Raw genomic sequence first — 19,665 nt, 5'->3', positions numbered from 1 at the left:
CTTAGGGTTGTTGTCCTGTTGGAAGGTGAACCTTCGCCCCAGTCTGAATTCCTGAGCCATCTGGAGCAGGTTTTCATCAAGGATCTCTCTGTACTTTGCCCCCAGTCCCTGCCGCTGAAAAACAGCCCCACAGCATGATGCTGCCACCACAATGCTTCACTGTAGGTATGGTGCCAGGTTTCCTCCAGACATGACACTTGGCATTTAGCCTAAAGAGTTCAGTCTTGGTTTCATCAGACCAGAGAATTTTGTTTCCCATGGTCTGAGAGTCATTTAGGTGCCTTTTGGCAAACTCCAAGTGGGCTGTCATGTGCCTTTTACTGAGGAGGTTTTTTTGATCTGCCCAGTCTACCATAAAGGACTGATTGGTGGAGTGCTGCAGAGATGGTTGTCCTTCTGGAAGGTTCTTCAATCTCCACAGAGGAACTCTAGAGTTTTGTCAGAGTGACAATTGGGTTCTTCGTCACCTCCCTGACCAAGGCCCTTCTCCCCAGATTGCTCAGTTTGGCCTGGAAGAGGAAGAGCCTAGGTGGTTCCAAACTTATTCCATTGAAGAATGATGGATGCCACAGTGTTCTTGGGGACCTTCAATCCTGCAGACATTTTTTGGTACCCTTCCCCAGACCTATGAATTGACACAATCCTGTCTCAGATTTTTCCTTCAACTTCATGGCTTGGTTTTCGCTCAGACATGCACTGTCAACTGTTGGACCTTATATAGACAGGTGTGTGCCTTTAAAAATTATTTCCAATCAATTGAATTTACCACAGGTGGACAATTAAGTTGTGGAATCATCTCAAGGATGATCAATGGAAACAGGATGCACCTGAGCTCAATTTCGAATCTCATTAATATATGCTTGTGTAAATAAGGTATTTCATTTTTTTTAAATACATTTGCAAACATTACTAAGACACTGTTTTTGCTTTATCATTGTGAAGTATTGTGTATAGATTGCTGAGGATTTTTTTGTTATTTAATCCATTTTAGAGTAAGGCTGTAACGTAACAAAATGTGGAAAAAGTCAAGGGGTCTGAATACTTTCCGAAAACACTGTGTGTGCATATATTAGCATTTTCGTTATTTTCCTCAGCATTTGTATAAAGGTACACATCACACTATTACAGCAGTGTGACTGTTTTGGAATATCATTTTCAATATATTTTCTTAAAGATCCTCTGTGTTGTGTTTAACCATTGATAAATTCTAGGGGCCATTTTGAGACTGCTGGAATATCTACCAATAGCATATCTTGTGACACTGGTCGCTCAAAGCATTTATAAAGTATATATAGCCCACACTTTAGATGAGGCCACACAAAAAGACTTAACTAACAATTAGGAAATGGTTTATTAAACATCTTATACATCATTATTAAATAATTTAGAAGTTGTTTATAAATGGTTACTAGGTTACTAACATTTACAAATGTGGGAGTTGTGAATAATAAATTATGAAACGTATTTACTAATCCATTATGAATGCTTTATTTACGTGGAGTTATTATAAAGTGCTACCATAGTTCTGTATATATTATAGTTTATGATTCCAATATGATGCAACATGTTTCATGGCAAAGTTGACAAGGTTTCTGGAATAAAATACATAGATTTATAAATAGATTTCTGCTTTTAATTACCTCTCATGGATGATAGTTTCTCATCTTCTTTGCAGAGCAACTGTGGCCAGAGCATCAAGATCCGTCGGGTTCTCCTGAACTGCCCAGAGATCGTCACCATTGGCTTTGTGTGGGACGCAGAGCAGTCTGACCTTACAGAGGATGTGATTAGGTCACTGGGTCCACATCTCAACCTCTCGGGGGTAAGAGTTAAAAATACACAATGGAAGTTTAGTCGCTACTTGTTTACATCAAATTGGCTTGACGGATATACAAGATTATTGAATATTAATAAATTCATTTTAATAATAACAATGATAATAATACAGAATAAGATGACAATAATAATTCATAATAAAAACAATATACACGACCGTTCAAAAGTTTGGGGTCACTTAGAAATGTCCTTGTTTTTGACAGAAAAGCATATTGTTAGGCGTCTGTTTCTCAAACTAGACACTCTAATGTACTTGTCCTCTTGCTCAGTTGTGCACCGGGGCCTCCCACTCCTCTTTCTATTCTGGTTAGTGCCCGTTTGCGCTGTTCTGTGAAGGGAGAACTACACAGCGTTGTACGAAATCTTCAGTTTCTTGGCAATTTCACGCATGGAATAGTCTTCATTTCTCAGAACAAGAATAGACGGATGAGTTTCAGAAGAAAGGTCTTTGTTTCTGGCCGTTTTGAGCCTGTAATCGAACCCACAAATACTCAGCTAGTCTAAAGAAGGCCAGTTTCATTGCTTCTTTAATCAGGACAACAGTTTTCATCTGTGCTAACATAATTGCAAAAAGGTTTTCAAATGATCAATTAGCCTTTTAAAATGATAAACTTGGATTAGCTAACACAACGTGCCATTGGAACACAGGAGTGATGGTTGCTGGTAATGGGCCTCTGTACTCCTATGTAGATATTCCATAAAAAACCTGCCCTTTCCAGCTACAATAGTCATTTACAACATTAACAATGTCTACACTGTATTTCTGATCAATTTGATGTTATTTTAGTGGACAAAAAAAATGACTTTCTTTCAAAAACAAGGACATTTCTAAGTATTTGGTGTTTTGATATGTTATTAGGATCCAAGGAAATTTCTAAATGTGACCCCGCACTTTTGAACGTTGGTGTATACATTTAGCAGACTTTTATCCAAAGCAACTTAGTAATTTTTGTTTGGGTGGCCCCAGTGCCATTCGAACCCACAATCCTGGGCATTGCAAGCACCATGATCTACCAACTGACCCACACTGCACCCCAATCCCATTCAACAACATAGTCCTTCATTTTTGAATATTTTTAACTCCTACATGGGTGTCTAATTATGTAATTTCTGCACAATATTTTATTCCATTTCGTGGGCCCTTTTGGTTTCAAAAGCACCCCCAGAGGAAAATCTTCAGTATACAGTATTATCCTTAAAAGTTCAATCTGTACAATTTCCAGTGGTCTCATTGTATCAGCTAAAATAAAGTAACTACGCCTCCATTTTGAAGAATACAACTTAAAAATGAAGATCTTTTCATGAAAGAAAACAAGAAACACTAAATCAAATATTTGCAAATATGTGAGATATTACTCAATTGCTTGTTTTCAAAATATAATAACAACAGATAAACAAATCAGGAAAAGCTGGCATCATTACAATGGTGTTACTACAGTTATTACTGTAGTAACACCAACAGATGTAGGTTATATGTTACAATGTGTGCCTACACTATAATTACACTGACTGCACCTGCCTACAGTATGTAGGTATAATTTATTCATGCCACAATCAGGTATAACAATTGTTAGTAGTATGTAGAAATATGTCATTGTAATTACACTGTATCTGCCTTTGTAGCCTACCATTTAAATGCAAAGTTATTAGGGGCACATATTGTGAAGTATGATCCAAGAACAAAAGTATGAACACACTCCAAATGGGAAATAGCTCACACACAAAGAGACATGATTGTCCACTGTTTATGTTCACATTCCAGTCTGACTAAATCCTATCCAGGTGCTGTGAGATCTGGAGGGCGTCTGTAAAGTAGCCAGAATGGATAGCTGTATTAGGGTTTGCTTGAGTGTTAACTAAGTGTCAAAGTTGGTTGAAGATTCCTATCCTAATTGATAATATGTATCCATTGTTCGTGTTTGCCATCTTTCATGTATGTCTTATTTCAGCTGTTCAACCGGGTCACTGATGAGAACGCCAAAAGGAGTGAGTTACGTCTCGTGGGAATGATTTGTTTCTCCAGCAAACATTACTCTGCGTTCGCTTATCACACCAAGTCCTTAAAATGGGTCTTCTTTGATGACGCCACCGTGAAAGAGGTGAGTGTTTAAATGAATGTGTTGGGGTCTGTTTCAAATTAATTGAGAAAAATGCTTCTAATATCTCATAGATGATCTATTTGTGCAGATGTTGCAGAAGTCATGTCAAAACATTGAAAACAACCTCAAAAGTGCTCTTATGTTGAGATAAGTCCCAGGCCATCAATTCAGCCGATCCAGCTACATCAAATGAATCAGAACGTTAAGGACCAAATCATTTCCAGATCTTATTAGGTGCTTATCTTTTCCATTAATTTGGTGTTGGCATACAGATACATTGACACAATCCAATGTGGATTCATCTTGATGTTAAGACTACATTTGAGATCTAAAAACATCTTGCAAATGTTAATTTTGGAGAGTAATGTCCCTTTAACATAGCCAACGGCAAACATCATCTGTGTTTAATGAATGAAAGAAAGTAGGTTATTGATACTAAATATATTTTTTTGACAAGAGCCATAAAAGCAATGCTTTCCTTTTAACAGCTGGGCTATCCTTTGAGGTATCCTTGTGATCCTTAGTCGCGCAGCGGCAATGCTAGAGGTGTCACTACAGACCCAGGTTCCATCCTGGGTCTGTAGTGACACTACATCCTGTATCGCAGTCCCATAGGGTGGCGCACAATTGGCCCAGCATTGTCTGGGTTAGGGAGGGTAGGCTGTCATTGTAAATAAGAATTTGTTCTTAACTGACTTGCCTAGTTAAACATTTTTTAAATGTACAAATTTTAAAAAGCTTAGCAATCAACTAAAGGCTCTCACAAGAGCTCTGCCAAATTGTAATGATGAAATGTGAAGGCAAAATGGACAGGTTCACAAAAGATGGAAGCCATTTTAACATCTTACTCAAACTATCCATCGTTAAGCTGATAGTTATACAAGGTCTATGACTCACCAACAAAAACACGACACTAGACCTTGTTTCATTTGGAATCACCACACACGTACAGTACCAGTCAAAAGTTTGGACACCTACTCATTCAAGGGTTTTTCTTTATTTTTACTGTTTTCTACATTGTAGAATAATAGTGAAAGACATCAAAACTATGAAATAACACACATGGAATCATGTTGTAACCAAAAAAGTGTTAAACAAATCAAAATATATTTTATATTTGAAATTCTTCAAAGTAGCCACCCTTTGCCTTGATGACAGCTTTCCACATTCTTGGCATTCTCTCAAGCAGCTTCATGAGGTAGTCACCTGGAATGCATTTCAATTAACAGGTGTTCCTTGTTAATTTGTGGAATTTCCTTCTTAATGCGTTTGAGCCAATCAGTTGTGTTGTGACAAGGTAGGGGTGGCATACAGAAGATGGTCTTTTACCAAATAGGGCTAAGTCCATATTATTGCAAGAACAGCTCAAATAAGCAAAGAGAAATTACAGTCCATCATTACTTTAAGATATGAAGGTCAGTCAGCCTGGAACATTTCAAGAACTTTGAAAGTTTCTTCAAGTGCAGTCACAAAACTACCTCTCACAGGAAAGGAGGACCCTGTCACGGCTTTCTTCCTGGGAAGGAGAGGCGGACCAAAACGCAGCGTGGTTATAGTTCATGGTTCTTTAATAAGAAAACTCAAACATGAACAAACTACAAAACAATAAACATGAAAACCGTAACAGTCCTAACTGGTGCATAAAACACAAAGACAGGAAACAATCACCCACAAAATACCCAAAGAATATGGCTGCCTAAATATGGTTCCCAATCAGAGACAACAATAAACACCTGCCTCTGATTGAGAACCAATCTAGGCAACCATAGGCTTACCTAGACACCTAAACTGAACACAACCCCATAAATCTACAAAAAAAAACCTAGACAAGACAAAAGACATAAATCACCCATATCACACCCTGGCTTAACCAAAATAATAAAGAAAACAAAGGTAACTAAGGCCAGGACGTGACAGACCCAGAGTTACCTCTGCTGCAGAGGATAAGTTCATTAGAGTTAACTGCACCTCAGATTGTAGCCCAAATAAATGCATCACAGAGTTCAGGTAACAGACACATCTCAACATCAACTGTTCAGAGGAGACTGTGTGAATCAGGCCTTCATGATCGAATTGATGCAAAGAAGCCACTACTGAAGGACACCAATAAGAAGAAGAGACTGGCTTGGGCCAAGAAACACGAGCAATGGACATTAGACCGGTGGAAATCTGTCCTTTGGTCTGATGAGTCCAAATTTGAGATTTTTGGTTCCAACTGCCGTGTCTTTGTGAGATGCAGTGTAGGTGAACGGATGATCTCCACATGTGTGGTTACCATGGAGGAGGAAGTGTGATGGTGTGGGGGTGCTTTGCTGGTGACACTGTCAGCGATTTTTTTAGAATTCAAGGCACACTTAATCAGCATGGCTACCACAGCATTCTGCAGCGATACGCCATTCCATCTGGTTTGCGCTTAGTGGGACTATCATTTGTTTTTTAACAGGACAATGACCCAACACACCTCCAGGCTGTGTAAAAGCTATTTGACCAAGAAGGAGAGTGATGGAGTTCTGCATCAGATGACCTGGCCTCCACAATCATCTGACCACTACAAAATTCAGATGGTTTGGTATAAGTTGGACCGCAGAGTGAAGGAAAAGCAGCTAATAAGTGCTCAGCATATGTGGGAACTCCTTCAAGACTGTTGGACAAGCATTTCTCATGAAGCTGGTTGAGAGAATGCCAAGAGGGTGCAAAGTTGTCATCAAGGCAAAGGGGGGCTGCTTTGAAGAATATTAAATATCTTTTGATGTGTTTAACACTTTTTTGGTTACTACATGATCCCATATGTGTTATTTCATAGTTTTGATGTGTTCACTGTTATTCTACAATGTAGAAAATAGTAGAAATAAAGAAAAACTTTTGAATGGGTGTGTCCAAACTTTTGACTGGTTGGTACTGTAGAAATACACCGAAAATTCTCTGTACTTCACATTATATGAAGAAAATAAAAACGTCATGTATGTCAACATAGTAGTTGCTATTCTTTAGCGTTTAGTCTCAAACATGTCAGTTACACATCAAAACATAATTTTCACTTTTACATAATTTTTATGTTCTTCTTAGATCGGATCCAAGTGGAAAGACGTGGCCTCTAAATGCATCCGGGGACATTTCCAGCCACTGCTCCTGTTCTACACTAACCTGGAGGGAACCCCAGTCTCCAGCGAGGACGCACCCAGACAAACAACCATGTGTCCCCGCTTTAAAGCCAACATCAACGGGGAAGTGCCAGGTAAGACGAAACATTAACGGTGGGTTTACATGTGTGTCACAATGAGTCGTCACAAAAACAGTTGGTTTTTACCTGCTACACTGGATTCGTTACTTTTGCCATCGTGAGCAGAGCGGGAGCCACTTTATGAAGAGTTTTTGGCCGTGTGCTGCACTTCAAATTCTTGAAAATAGAACCAGAGCATAATTTTATGCAAAGTTTTGTAGGTTCTTGGTTATATTGAAATGAATGAGAGCGTCTCACGCTCAGCAAAAATTAAGTGTCCAGTGTAGCAGACCTTTAATGGGAGGTGTGGGGCAGGTTAGGTTATGGTCATTAAACGTTTACTTAACTTTTTCGGTCACTACCACCTGGTGCAAAAATGTTGGTAACACTTTACTTAAGGCATTTAAGTGGAATGCATTTTACCTAAATGCCTTAAGTAGACTTTGTTTCACAGTCGTCCTCACTGTCTTTCCACAATTTTCTTGCCCATACACAAGGTTCTATCTTAATCACATATCCACCACCCACAACCCAGCAACAATACATTTCCCCTCAAATAACGTAGCTGTGGAAAGAGAATATGTACTATCCTGCTTCCACTACATGCGTAATACAGAGTCCTACAGTACACAACTAACTCTGCCGTCGCTTTGAGAGAAAAAACATCCTTTCAATGTGATTGCGCCTGGCATTGTTTTTAAAACCGCTCCCCAGACGGAGCGTTGGGGATTGGGATTGTCCTCCCTTGTCGTGTGCAGAGTTGAACTTGATATGAGGATGTCTGTGGCGTGCAGATTACTGCCCACGCCTGCCTCCCTGCCTAATCCCTGCTTTCCCTGCAATCCCTGCTCCCCGGGTCAAGTGCGCTTGGTAGCTTTCACTCCCTCCAGTGATCTCCCATGCCGCGTTTGTTCCCATTCTAATATGCACTTGCTTTCGGAAATGGTGTCCTGCTCTTTGAAATGGACCGTTTAGCCTGGGCGTCGTATCCGGTCACCTCTTTTGGAATGGGATTTGATTTGCATTATTATGTGGATAAGAGTAAGTAATTAAAGTGTTGTGTTTCGTTATTGTTTGAGGTAGATTATTGGTTTATATAAGGACGTATATTTGTTATACTGCTTTTGGGCAGTATTGGCTGGATTATCGATGCTGTTGATAGGTTTTTTTAGGCATTGTTAACCTGCCTTAGCAGTGCTCTTGTCTGAGAATAACCTTTTCCCGAATTGGAGATTGTGTAACTCGTGGGCTCGCCACAGACTACTCAGAGCATAAATACTTATTTTATGTTGAAATCCAATCAAATATAAATACACTGTGACCATACAATATTGGGCTAATTATATAAAGTAAACAAAGAGTGCATTTTTTCTTTGATATCGATACACCTGTAAAGCGAAAACAAATTCGGGGGGACAATCAAACAGTGGACTACTAATCAACGTGCCGACAGATAAAAGTACTTTATTTTGGCCTTTGCATGCCTTTCCATTATCTAATTGAAGCCTGGTTAACTGGCAAATACTCCTCACTGGTTGTTCTATATACTGTATAGTCACACATGACTACTGATTTGGATGAAGAGTAGCTGGTATGCTGTAACACTAGTTAGGCGTCCAAATTCTCTACCTTTCTTCCAAAGTGTGCACTGCCAAATTGGATGCTCTTCCCTAATGCATTTAAAAGCATGATCGAAAAAGCCTATTAAATCATTTACCTAATTGTGCATGTGGGTTGATTCCAAAAGCAAGAAAATCCTTTGAGGGCCTAATTCCAATCGGAATCAGATATCAGTCTGGACCCCACAAGAAAGCATTTTATGGGCCTGATATAGCTCCCATGGGTTTGAGACCCCTGGGTTAAAGGGAGTTTCCACCGTATTCTTTGCCACAGTCTTTTCCTTTTAAATCCGTGAAGGTAACTGAACATGTGTACACACAAGGCAGCAGGGTAGAGAATTGGGACGCAACATGGGCTGGCTAGATGCTACCAAAAATGGAGTGAACGAATGCCAGACTGGGCCAGTTGCTGTTTTCGTGAGGCGGAACACCTTGGCAAGGATAGACACACAGGTTTGTGATAGGCAAACTACTGGGGCTAGGTCATGTCATGTGTCGTAAAAAACACCAATGGAGCAGACAACATTTGTGGAAAATGTGCAACATTATTATAACGTTTTTTTAAATGCATTGTCCAATGTTGCATTTTAGCTTACAGCAGCGGTGGCCAACTCTCCTCCTGTGCAGTTGGCCACCACTGCAGGATGTTATTCTAGCCCTTCTTTAACAAGTTTATTCTGCTAACCGTTGGGAAACTCAATCAGCTGGGTTAGTGTCAGGCTAGAGCAAAGGCCTTCATACACATAGGTTGCTTTCCAGACCAACTGCATTGCAGATGTTGCATTGGTTGTGTGCCACGTCACTGACTGCGCAGTTAAGCATCAGATTTCTATATCATATGATGTGGATAGCTGACATGTTAAACACCCATCCAAGCGTTCTGAGATCTGGCATGCATCTGAAATGTAGTCAGCCTGGAACATGGCCAATAGCTCTCACCACATCTCACAGAATGCTTGTCTGATGTTCTGCTTCTGCAGCAGGGATGAAGAAGCTGGATGCCGTCCGGGAGAAAGCAGGCCCACTTCGCTCCAACCAGGGGCCCTATAAGCAGATGCTACCTCCACCCTCCACCTCAGGCTACAAAAGAGGTAAGATCCGGGTCAAGGCCAGTAGGCACAGAACAGTAAAGGCTTTGAAGCGTATTGAACCTAATTTTCGATTACATTTCAAAACTTTTAAAATCGTTGTACTTCCGGGTGCCCTGAAGAACATGACCCAGGCCCCTTTGGCCTTAGATGAAATACAGTGGGGAGAACAAGTATTTGATACACTGCCAATTTTGCAGTGTTTCCTACTTACTAGCCAGTCTCCAGACCTGAACCCAATGGGAAATCTTTGGAGGGAGCTTTTCTGATGTATCAAATACTTATGTCATGCAATAAAATGCTAATTAATTACTTAAAAATCATACAATGTGATTTTCTAGATTTGCATTGTAAGTAGGAAAAGTAGGAAAACCTGCAAAATCGGCAGTGTGTCAAATACTTGTTCTCCCCACTGTATGTCAGGGCCCCAAGGCAAATTGGCAGAGGAAGACAACTAAGATTTCAAAAAATATATATTTAAAAAAATAGCTTAAAAATAACAGCAGTGTTTTTAAACCTTTTTTGTGGTATACTTAAAGATTTTAAATGTTTTGTATCCACATTGTGTGGTTGAATTGTGTTTTTAAATTGTACAATAAATCAAATCAAATCCAAAGAGCATGTGTTGTAACTCATGTGTTATCCCAATCCCAATATCCCTAGTGAAAGGCCCACCTGCTAGTCCCAACACATTCCGGGATCCTTCCAAGGAGACTTCCCAGAGGGTGGTAGAAGGGATAAAGAAAGAGGCCGAAAGAGGGCATCGAAAACTAGATCCACACAAAGGTAACGTGCAGTACAGTGATTGTTCTACTAACCAGGTAACGTATTCACTGAATCAGAGGCAGTTACTTGTCACTGACTACCACAAACTTAATGTTGCGTGTGATGAGTGAACTATACAACCAAACAGTGCTACAACCAAAGTCAATGTATACTTGACTGTGTTAACCTGAATGTAGATTATTAAGATGCAACAGTTTTCTCCTCATGTGTGGTTGTATGATTTTTCACACTGTTTATAGCCACAAATTGTATTTACTATAATGTGATATGATGATGCGGTGCACCTCCAATAGATTGCCTGATGGGTCACTTGGATAATGTTTTGGTGCATTTGATTTTAGATGTGGCCCTGAAGAAAAGGGCAAACTAAGGGCAGCAATGGCCAATCTCCAAGAAAAGAGCATAACATCTGTCCTACACAGATAAAGTTGGCTCAGGGCAAACAGAACCATGCAAGATGGAAATAATTGGTTCCAGTGTGCTTCACCACTTTCATTTTTTTTGTTTAGTTCTAATCCTAGCTTTTATTCTTACATTTTCAGTTCAGAGGTATGTTTTCTGATAAAGCTAAACAATGTGCGTTGCATTTTGCCATTGTTTCCCAGAAGACCATGTGACATGTGTCCCAAAAGTGCCCTCTCCAATCAGATTTCTCGACCCAAAATTCCACTTGAAACAGAATATTCAGAGAAAGATTATGTAATATTGTCTTTTGGCATATCTGGACGATGTTGGAAGGCGTTGTATCCTAATGTCAAATATCTTCGGCTTTTACGATTTAAACCTTGGACCAAGTGCAGGAGATTTTCTTCTCTCAATCGAGCCATTCATTTTTTATGCAAAATTTATCCAATCCTGAGAAATATATTTAAAAACCACCTATATCAAGCTTATATGTAGATTGTTGGCCTAAATACATTTTACAATGCTACATATGTACAATATGCACGCTTGACACACTAAAACAAAAATGCTCTTTCTTACATACAGTGGGGCAAAAAAGTATTTAGTCAGCCAGCACAGGAGATCTGCATGGAGGAATGGGCCAAAATACCAGCAACAGTATGTGAAAACCTTGTGAAGACTTACAGAAAATGTTTGACCTCTGTCATTGCCAACAAATGGTATATAACAAAGTATTTAGATAAACTTTTGTTATTGACCAAATACTTATTTTCCACCATAATTTGCAAATAAATTCATTAAAAATCCTACAATGTGATTTTCTGGATATTTTTTCCTCATTTTGTCTGTCATAGTTGAGGTGTACCTATGATGAAAATTACAGGCCTCTCATCTCTTTAAGTGAGAGAACTTGCACAATTGGTGGCTGACTAAATACTTTTTTGTCCCACTGTATGTAGGATCTTAATTTGATCACCCTGTTGCAGTAGAACTTTCCTGCAATCTGGGAAAATAAAAATGTGAAGTGTATTTGAGGTTTAGAATTTCTAAAGTTTGTAATTTCCACTTTGACATTTCAGACTTGATCTGTCTTAATGTACCCCTACAAAAATGTCCATTAATTATAATTATTCACATTTCCTGTTGCTGCAGGATTATTGTCCTGCTGTAGCAAACTGGCACAAATGAAGATCCTATATCTGTATGTCACTTCCTGTTTAGATATGGCCTATGCCAGATCCCCTTCTGAGGGCGGGCTGAGGCAGCACGCCGACCAGAGGTTGCGAGGCGGGAGTGGCGCCCGGGCTGACAAGTTGTCATCCTCCCACCAGAACAGAGCTTCCCAGGACCCACGCTCTCAATCCGGTGCCCCTGGTGGACACAGTTGGAGACAGGAAACCTCCCCTGGTCGCCAAGAACAGGACGGCAGCCAGGATGCGTGGGAGAAGGATGGCGGGTCGGGAGCGGGCCGCAACAAAGCCAAGCCCTCCTGGAGGCCCATCCGGGAAGTTCTGAACGTGGACAGCGTCTTGAATGACCTTGAACGACGGCAACAACAGCAGCAGCACGGCGGCGGTGGTGGTAGCCCCCGGCTCTCTAAACCCTCCTGTCAGGAGAGGCTTTACGGCAGCGATCGGGACAACCGGGACTGGGAAAAAGAGCGGGAAAGGGATAAAGAGCGGGAACGGGAGCGTCTCAGGATAAGGGAAGAGCGCAAGCAGAAGAAGTGCTTGATGACGATTTACGAGGACGAGCAGCGGCAGGAGACAGAGAGCCACAGCTCCCTCGAATCGGAGGGCAGGGCAAGTGGGCACGGAGACCAGGGCGGTGGAGGGGGTGGGAGCAGAGGTGGGGGGAGGGCCAAGGGCGGGCCCAAAGCCCTGTTGCGCAGCGACACCTGGACAATCCAGAGGACTGAGTCGGGATACGAGAGCAGCGACCGGCTGAGCAGCGGCTCCACCAACCCTGACTCGCCCGGGGTAGACAGCTTTGCCGGGAAGGAGCAGCGGTTGACACCAGAGGTGCAGTCTCAGAGGTATGTGTGACAGACTAGGTTTGAACCCAGATCTAGAGACCGGGCTTTAGCCTGCTGAGCTAAAGCCTAGGAGAATAGGTTAGTGCCAGGTGTGCAGTCACAAAGGTGGACTTTGTTTACATTCAAGTCTCGTTTAATCGAGTTCGTAGTTTGACGCCGAATAAACTTTCCTTATATTTGTTTACATAGATTTTTTGTCTTTCCAGGGGACCCATACGCTAATACAATGCATTTGACACTTTAAATATCACACAATGATAGTTGCACCACAATGTCCATCATAAGCTTCATCTCTTGGGGCATCACAACGATCTTACTCTCAAGAGTTGAAATCTTCTTATTTTTTTCAGCAGGGGTCAACTTCACCCAAACAGATGTGATTCAAAACCTGACGCGGTACACTCCTCTTTGCATCAAGGTAAGTGGATGTTCTGAGCTTTCAAGAGTGTGTTTTTAATATAGAAGTTGTATGATCTTATTTTTTATCACTCTTTTGTTTCTGAGAATTTTTCTGCAAAGCAGGAAAGGCACATGGGCTTCATGATTTACATAAATTCACTGAAAACATGCAAACATGAAAACATGGTTATATTAACCGTATTGCACTTTTCATGTTGCCCAATTTTGGCCGGCTAATAGCCTAACCACTAATATAGCCTAACCACCGATCAAGCAACATGCTGCAGGATTATTTTTACTGTTCCAATTAAGATCCTACAGCTGTAGTACTGTATGTAGTGAAGGTTCATCAATTGTAGTTTAAACTGAAAGACTGTCATGTTCTCTCTAAGGGACAGTTAAAAATGTACTGGGGTGGGAGGGCTGCTCCAAAACAGGGGAGTAAGTTTTTTTCCCTGATTTACAGTCACCATTTTGCAGGTTTTCATGATTTATTTCAGCTTTTATTTCTTTCATCACATTCCCAGTGGGTCAGAGGTTTGCATACATTCAATTAGTATTTGGTAGCATTGCCTTTAAATTGTTTAACTTGGATCAAACGTTTCAGGTAGCCTTCCTCAAGCTTCCCACAATAAGTTGGGTGAATTTTGGCCCATTCCTCCTGACAGAGCTGGTGTAACTCAGTCATGTTTGTAGGCCTCCTTGCTCGCACACGCTTTTTCAGTTCTGCCCACACATTTTCTATAGGATTGAGGTTAGGGATTTGTGATGCCCACTCCAATACCTTGACTTTGTTGTCCTTAAGCCATTTTGCCACAACTTTGGAAGTATGCTTGGGGTCATTGTCCATTTGGAAGACCCATTTGCGACCAAGCTTTAACTTCCAGACTGATGTCGTGAGATGTTGCTTAAATATATCCACATAATTTTCCTTCCTCATGATGCCATCTATTTTGTGAAGTGCACCAGTCCCTCTTGCAGCAAAGCACCCCCACAACATGATGCTGCCACCCCCATGCTTCACGATTGGGATGTTGTTCTTCAGCTTTGCAAGCCTCCCCCTTATCCTCCAAACATAACAATGGTCATTATGGCCAAACAGTTCTATTTTTGTTTCATCAAACCAGAGGACATTTCTCCAAAAAGTATGATCTTTGTCCCCATGTGCAGTTGCAAACCATAGTCTGGCTTTTATATGGTGGTTTTGGAGTAGTGGCTTCTTCCTTGCTGAGCGGCCTTTCAGGTTATATCGATGTAGGACTCGTTTTACTGTGGATATAGATACTTTTGTACCTGTTTCCGCCACATTCAAATAATATTACTAAAAATATTTATATTCATGAAATCACAAGTGCAATATAGCAAAACACAGCTTAGCCTTTTGTTAATCCACCTGTCGTGTCAGATTTTGAAAATATGCTTTACAGCGAAAGCAATCCAAGCGTTTGTGTAAGTTTATCGATCGCTCGACAAAACATTATGAACACCTAGCATCAAGTAGCTTGGTCACGAAAATCAGAAAAGCAATCAAATTAATAATTTATCTTTGATGATCTTCGGATGTTTTCACTCACGAGACTCCCAGTTACACAATAAATGTTCCTTTTGTTCCATAAAGATTATTTTTATATCCAAAATACCTTAGTTTGTTTGGCACGTTATGTTCATAAATCCACAGGAAAGAGCGGTCACGACAACGCAGATGGAAAATTCCAAATAGTATCCGTAACATATAATCAATCCTCAGGTTGTTTTTAAAATATATAATCGATAATATATCAACCGCAACTGTATTTTTCAGTAGGAGAGGGAGAGACAATGGCTGCCCAAACTCTGTTGCACTTACAAAACGCTGTTGGCACCCAGCCATACAATGACACGATGTTATCGTTCTTGCTCATTTTTCAAAATAAAAGCCCAAAACTATGTCTAACGACTGTTGACACCTTGAGGAAGCGATAGGAAAAGGAATCTGGTTGATATCCCTACAAATGGAGCAAAGGCAGGCTATGGAACATGGAGTTTTCAAAATAGAAGCCACTTTCTGGTTTGATTTTCCGCAGGGTTTCGCCTGCAATATTAGAATCACCTTTGGCAATGATGACAGCTGTGAGTCTTTCTGAGTAAGTCTTTAAGAGCTTTGCACATCTGGATTGTACAATATTTGTATAATTATTTTAAAATATCTTCAAGCTCTGTCAAGTTGTTTGTTGATCATTGCTAGACAGCCATTTTCAGGTCTTGTCATAGATTTTCAAGTCAATTTAAGTCAAAACTGTAACTAGGCCACTCAGGAACATTCAATGTAGTCTTGGTAAGCAACTCCATTGTATATTTGGCCTTTTGTTTTAATTTATTGTCCTACAGAAAGGTGCATTTGTCTCCCACTTTTGCCTATGCTTAGCTCTATTCCGTTACTTTTTTTCCTACAAACCTCCTTAGTCCTTTCCCATGACAAGCATACCCATAACATGATGCAGCCACCGCCATGCTTGAATATATGAAGAGTCAGTAATGTGTTCTGTTGGAGTTACCCCAAACATAACGCTTTGAATTCAGGACAGGAAGTTAATTTCTTTGCCACATTTTTTACAGTTTCACTTTAGTACATTGTTTTAAACAGGATGCATGATTTTGAATATTTTTATTCTGTCATGTAGGTTATTATTGTGGAGTAACTACAATGTTGTTCCATCCTCAGTTTTCTCTGATCACAGCCATTAAGCTCTGTAACTGTTTTAAAGTTACCATTGGCCTCATGGTGAAATCCCTGAGAAGTTTCCTTCCTCTCCAGCAACTGAGTTAGGAAACCTTTACGGGATTGGTGTCCCTATACCGGGACGGTTGATGCTAACATGTGCTAACGTGCGCTAATGTGACTAGAATGACGTTGTAAGTAAGAGCAAACTTTCCAGGAGATACTGTAGACATGTCTTATATGGGCCGAAAGCTTGAATGCTTGTTAATGTAACTGCACTGTCCAATTTACAATAGCTATTACAGTGAAAAAATACCATGCTATTGTCTGAGGAGAGTGCACAACAACAAAACACTTTTATCACTGCAACTGGTTTGATACATTCACCTCTGAAGGTAAACAGTGTACTTACGTTCAGTAATCTTGCTCTGATTTGTCATCCTCAGGGTCCCAGAGATAAAATGTAGCATAGTTTTGTTTGATAAAATTATTTTTTATATTCAAATGTAGGAACTGGGTTCTACAGTTTCAACCCCTGCTGTCTCTTGCTCCACACCCACCCTGCCCGGCCATTTAGATTTATAAGCTAATGATTCGTCATGTATGACATTCCTGGGAGTGTGTAAACTTAAATGTTGTATTACCATAACATTTTTGTATGTTCTCTATAGTTATGTACTTGAAAATGTATCAATTGACCAATTCGGCACATTTGGGCAGACTTGATACAATATACTGTGCAGTATTGCAATGCTTCACTGGATGAATCTGAAACTTTGCACACACACACTGCTGCCATCTAGTGGCCAAAATCGAAATATCATCTAACCTGCAATATTATATTATGGCCTTTCTCTTGCATTTCAAAGATGATGGAAAAAAAATTGAAGAAAAATTAATATGGAATTGGTCCCCCTTTTTCTGCTATAACAGCCTCCACTCTTCTGGTAAGGCTTTCCACTAGATGTTGAAAAATTGCTACGGGACTTGCTTCCATTCAGCCATAAGAGAATTAGTGAGGTCAAGCACTGATGTTGGTCGATTAGGCCTGGCTTGCAGTCGGCGTCCCAATTCATCCCAAAGGTGTTTGATGGGGTTGAGGTCAGGGCTCTGTGCAGGCCAGTGAAGTTCTTCTACATGATCTAGACAAATCATTTCTGTATGGACCTTGCTTTGTGCACGGGGGCATTGTGCCTTCCTCAAACTGTTGGCACGTCTAGAATGTCATTCGGTAGTGTTAAGATTTCCCTTCACTGGAACCAAGGGGCCTAGCCTGAACCAGACCGTTGTTCCGCCTCCACCAAACTTTACAATTGGCACTATGCATTGGGTCAGATTCCAATAGTCCAATAGCGGCAAGCTTTACACCACTCCAGCCTACACTTGGCATTGCGCATGGTGATCTTAGGCTAGTGTTCGGCTGCTCGGCCATGGAAACCCATTTCATGAAGCTCCTGGCAGCTTTTGTAGAGTTTAGAACTCGTTAGTGAGTGTTACAACCGAGGACATCTACCAGCTTCAGCGCTCAGTGGTCTCGTTCTGTGAGCTTATGTGGCCTACCACTTAGTGGCTGAGCCTTTGTTGCTCCTAGACATTTCCACTTCACAATAATAGCACTTACAGTTGACTGGGGAAGCTCTTGCAGGACAGAAATGTCATGAAATGACTTGGTGGAAAGGTGGTAGCCTATGACAGTGCCACATTGAAAGTCACTGAGTTCTTCAGTAAGGCCATTCTACTTCCAATGTTTGTCAATGGAGATTGCATGGCTGTGTGCTCAGTTTTATTCACCTGTCAGTAACGGGTGTTGCTGAAATAGCCAAATCCACTCATTTGAAGGGGTGTCCAAATACTTTTCTATATATAGTGTATGTGCTACAGTAGCTGGGTATCCTGCACCATTCCAGAATGTTTTGGGAAGGTTGTATGCAAAATAACCATAGGACAACCACGCACTCACCAAGCTCTAAGAAACATATGGTTCTCAGAACATTATGTGCTAGCTGGGTAGTCTACCAGTCAACTGTCTATACTGCCTTCTATCCATAGTGACAATCGTGGTAGGTGAATATTTTGTCAAGATCTGCAATAGGTTAACTATCAATCACACCACACAAAAATATATTCAATTGAGTAAAATTCTACTCTGGGCTGTAAATTGTAATGGTGCAAAAGCCCTGTTATTTGAATGTTTCATTCCATTCATTCCATTAGGATCAGTTGTGGGTCTACTCAGGACAGATTATAGAAAGGCACAGTAGCGAGACAGTCTGGCTGTATATTTACTTCTGATACTAATGCGCTGTCTGTTGCCGATCATCATTCTCTGAAGTCGTCCTATATAGTGTCCACATAGGCCTATGCTCCCAGCAGGCCCATTATTCAGGAAAGTTGTCACGCCTGCTCCCGCTCCCCCTTTCTGGCGCTCGGCCCACCATTACGCACACCTGTCACCATCATTACGCGCATCAGCGCTTCATGGGAATCACCTGGACTCTATTGCTTTATTGATTGCCTCCCCTATATCTGTCACTTCCTCAGTTTCTTCTCATTGTCTGCATTAATGTTGTTTTTTCCCCCCTGTCCAGACGCTGTTCTTGTTTTGTTTTTTGTCCGTGTATCTATTAAATCACTTCCTGTACTTGCTTCTCATCTCCCAGTGTCTGTCCTCACAAAAATATAACAAGTGTTCTGCCTCCGATCCGAGCGGATATTCTTTGACCTAGAACCTAACGCTTCAATATAGCCTAAATATTTGTAATTTCACTTTTTAAATGTATTACCTTTTATGTGTGGCATAAACACAACTAGTCACGGTGTTTTAAAAAAAAAGTATCCCGTCGGCTATCTTCTCACGTTCATACACTCCACTTGAATATAATTCCATTATCCAAACTGCTTAACTGCTATTCGATTAATGTAAAGAGACAACTGTTACAAAACACACACAAAATGTCATGACATTTGGAGATTGTCAAACCAAGCCTTCGATATTGATTAGGGAGGGATGTATTTTCTGTTTTTTCGAGACTGACATACTCTACTTGGTTGTGGTGTTGAAGACACAAACCATGATGATGAGTGCTTGAAGTTGGTAATCGGTATGCAGTTATTTCTTGCTTATTGGTTGTGTGGTGCATTGGCATAGAAACCTGTTGGTGGAAAATTCATTTCATATATTTTATATCATTATAAATATAGCATCAACATTTTGAAAATATGATTCCCCCTACAGTAGCTGATCATTGTCTGCAGTTGGCTCTTGTCGTAGTGTTAAGATACAGGCAGGGAGAGTGAGCTTGTCTGTGGTGGTCGGCGAACCCTCAACCTTCTAAAGACGATATCCACGTTTTATAAACACAAGATTGCTACAGTTATTGTTGTTTATGGTGGTAATAATTATTTTTTTATTTAATTTTATGAGGTGGATTGTGTGCAGAACATTTTACAGTGCAAGGGGAGGGTCATGTGAAAATATTT

General features: G+C 40.6%; 1 protein-coding gene across 4 annotated transcripts in view; it reads left to right on the top strand.

Annotated features, from left to right (window-relative positions):
* Positions 1-19,665, top strand: part of LOC139418780 (ubiquitin specific peptidase 53b) — a 63,942-nt gene that overhangs the window by 17,934 nt on the left and 26,343 nt on the right. For 3 of the 4 annotated variants that reach the window (XM_071168476.1, XM_071168475.1, XM_071168474.1), the window contains 7 exons: positions 1,676-1,822; positions 3,786-3,935; positions 7,002-7,170; positions 9,755-9,865; positions 10,526-10,648; positions 12,275-13,088; positions 13,439-13,506. In XM_071168476.1, the coding sequence (XP_071024577.1) occupies positions 1,676-1,822; positions 3,786-3,935; positions 7,002-7,170; positions 9,755-9,865; positions 10,526-10,648; positions 12,275-13,088; positions 13,439-13,506 (1,582 nt within the window). The remainder of the gene's footprint in view (positions 1-1,675; positions 1,823-3,785; positions 3,936-7,001; positions 7,171-9,754; positions 9,866-10,525; positions 10,649-12,274; positions 13,089-13,438; positions 13,507-19,665) is intronic. The other variant, XM_071168477.1, reaches the window with a different exon arrangement.

The sequence above is a fragment of the Oncorhynchus clarkii genome, chromosome 10 (genome assembly GCF_045791955.1).
Source record: "Oncorhynchus clarkii lewisi isolate Uvic-CL-2024 chromosome 10, UVic_Ocla_1.0, whole genome shotgun sequence".
Lineage (NCBI taxonomy): Eukaryota > Metazoa > Chordata > Actinopteri > Salmoniformes > Salmonidae > Oncorhynchus > Oncorhynchus clarkii.
Note: the sequence above shows the minus strand (reverse complement) of the source record. Positions and strands in the feature narration are given on the sequence as shown.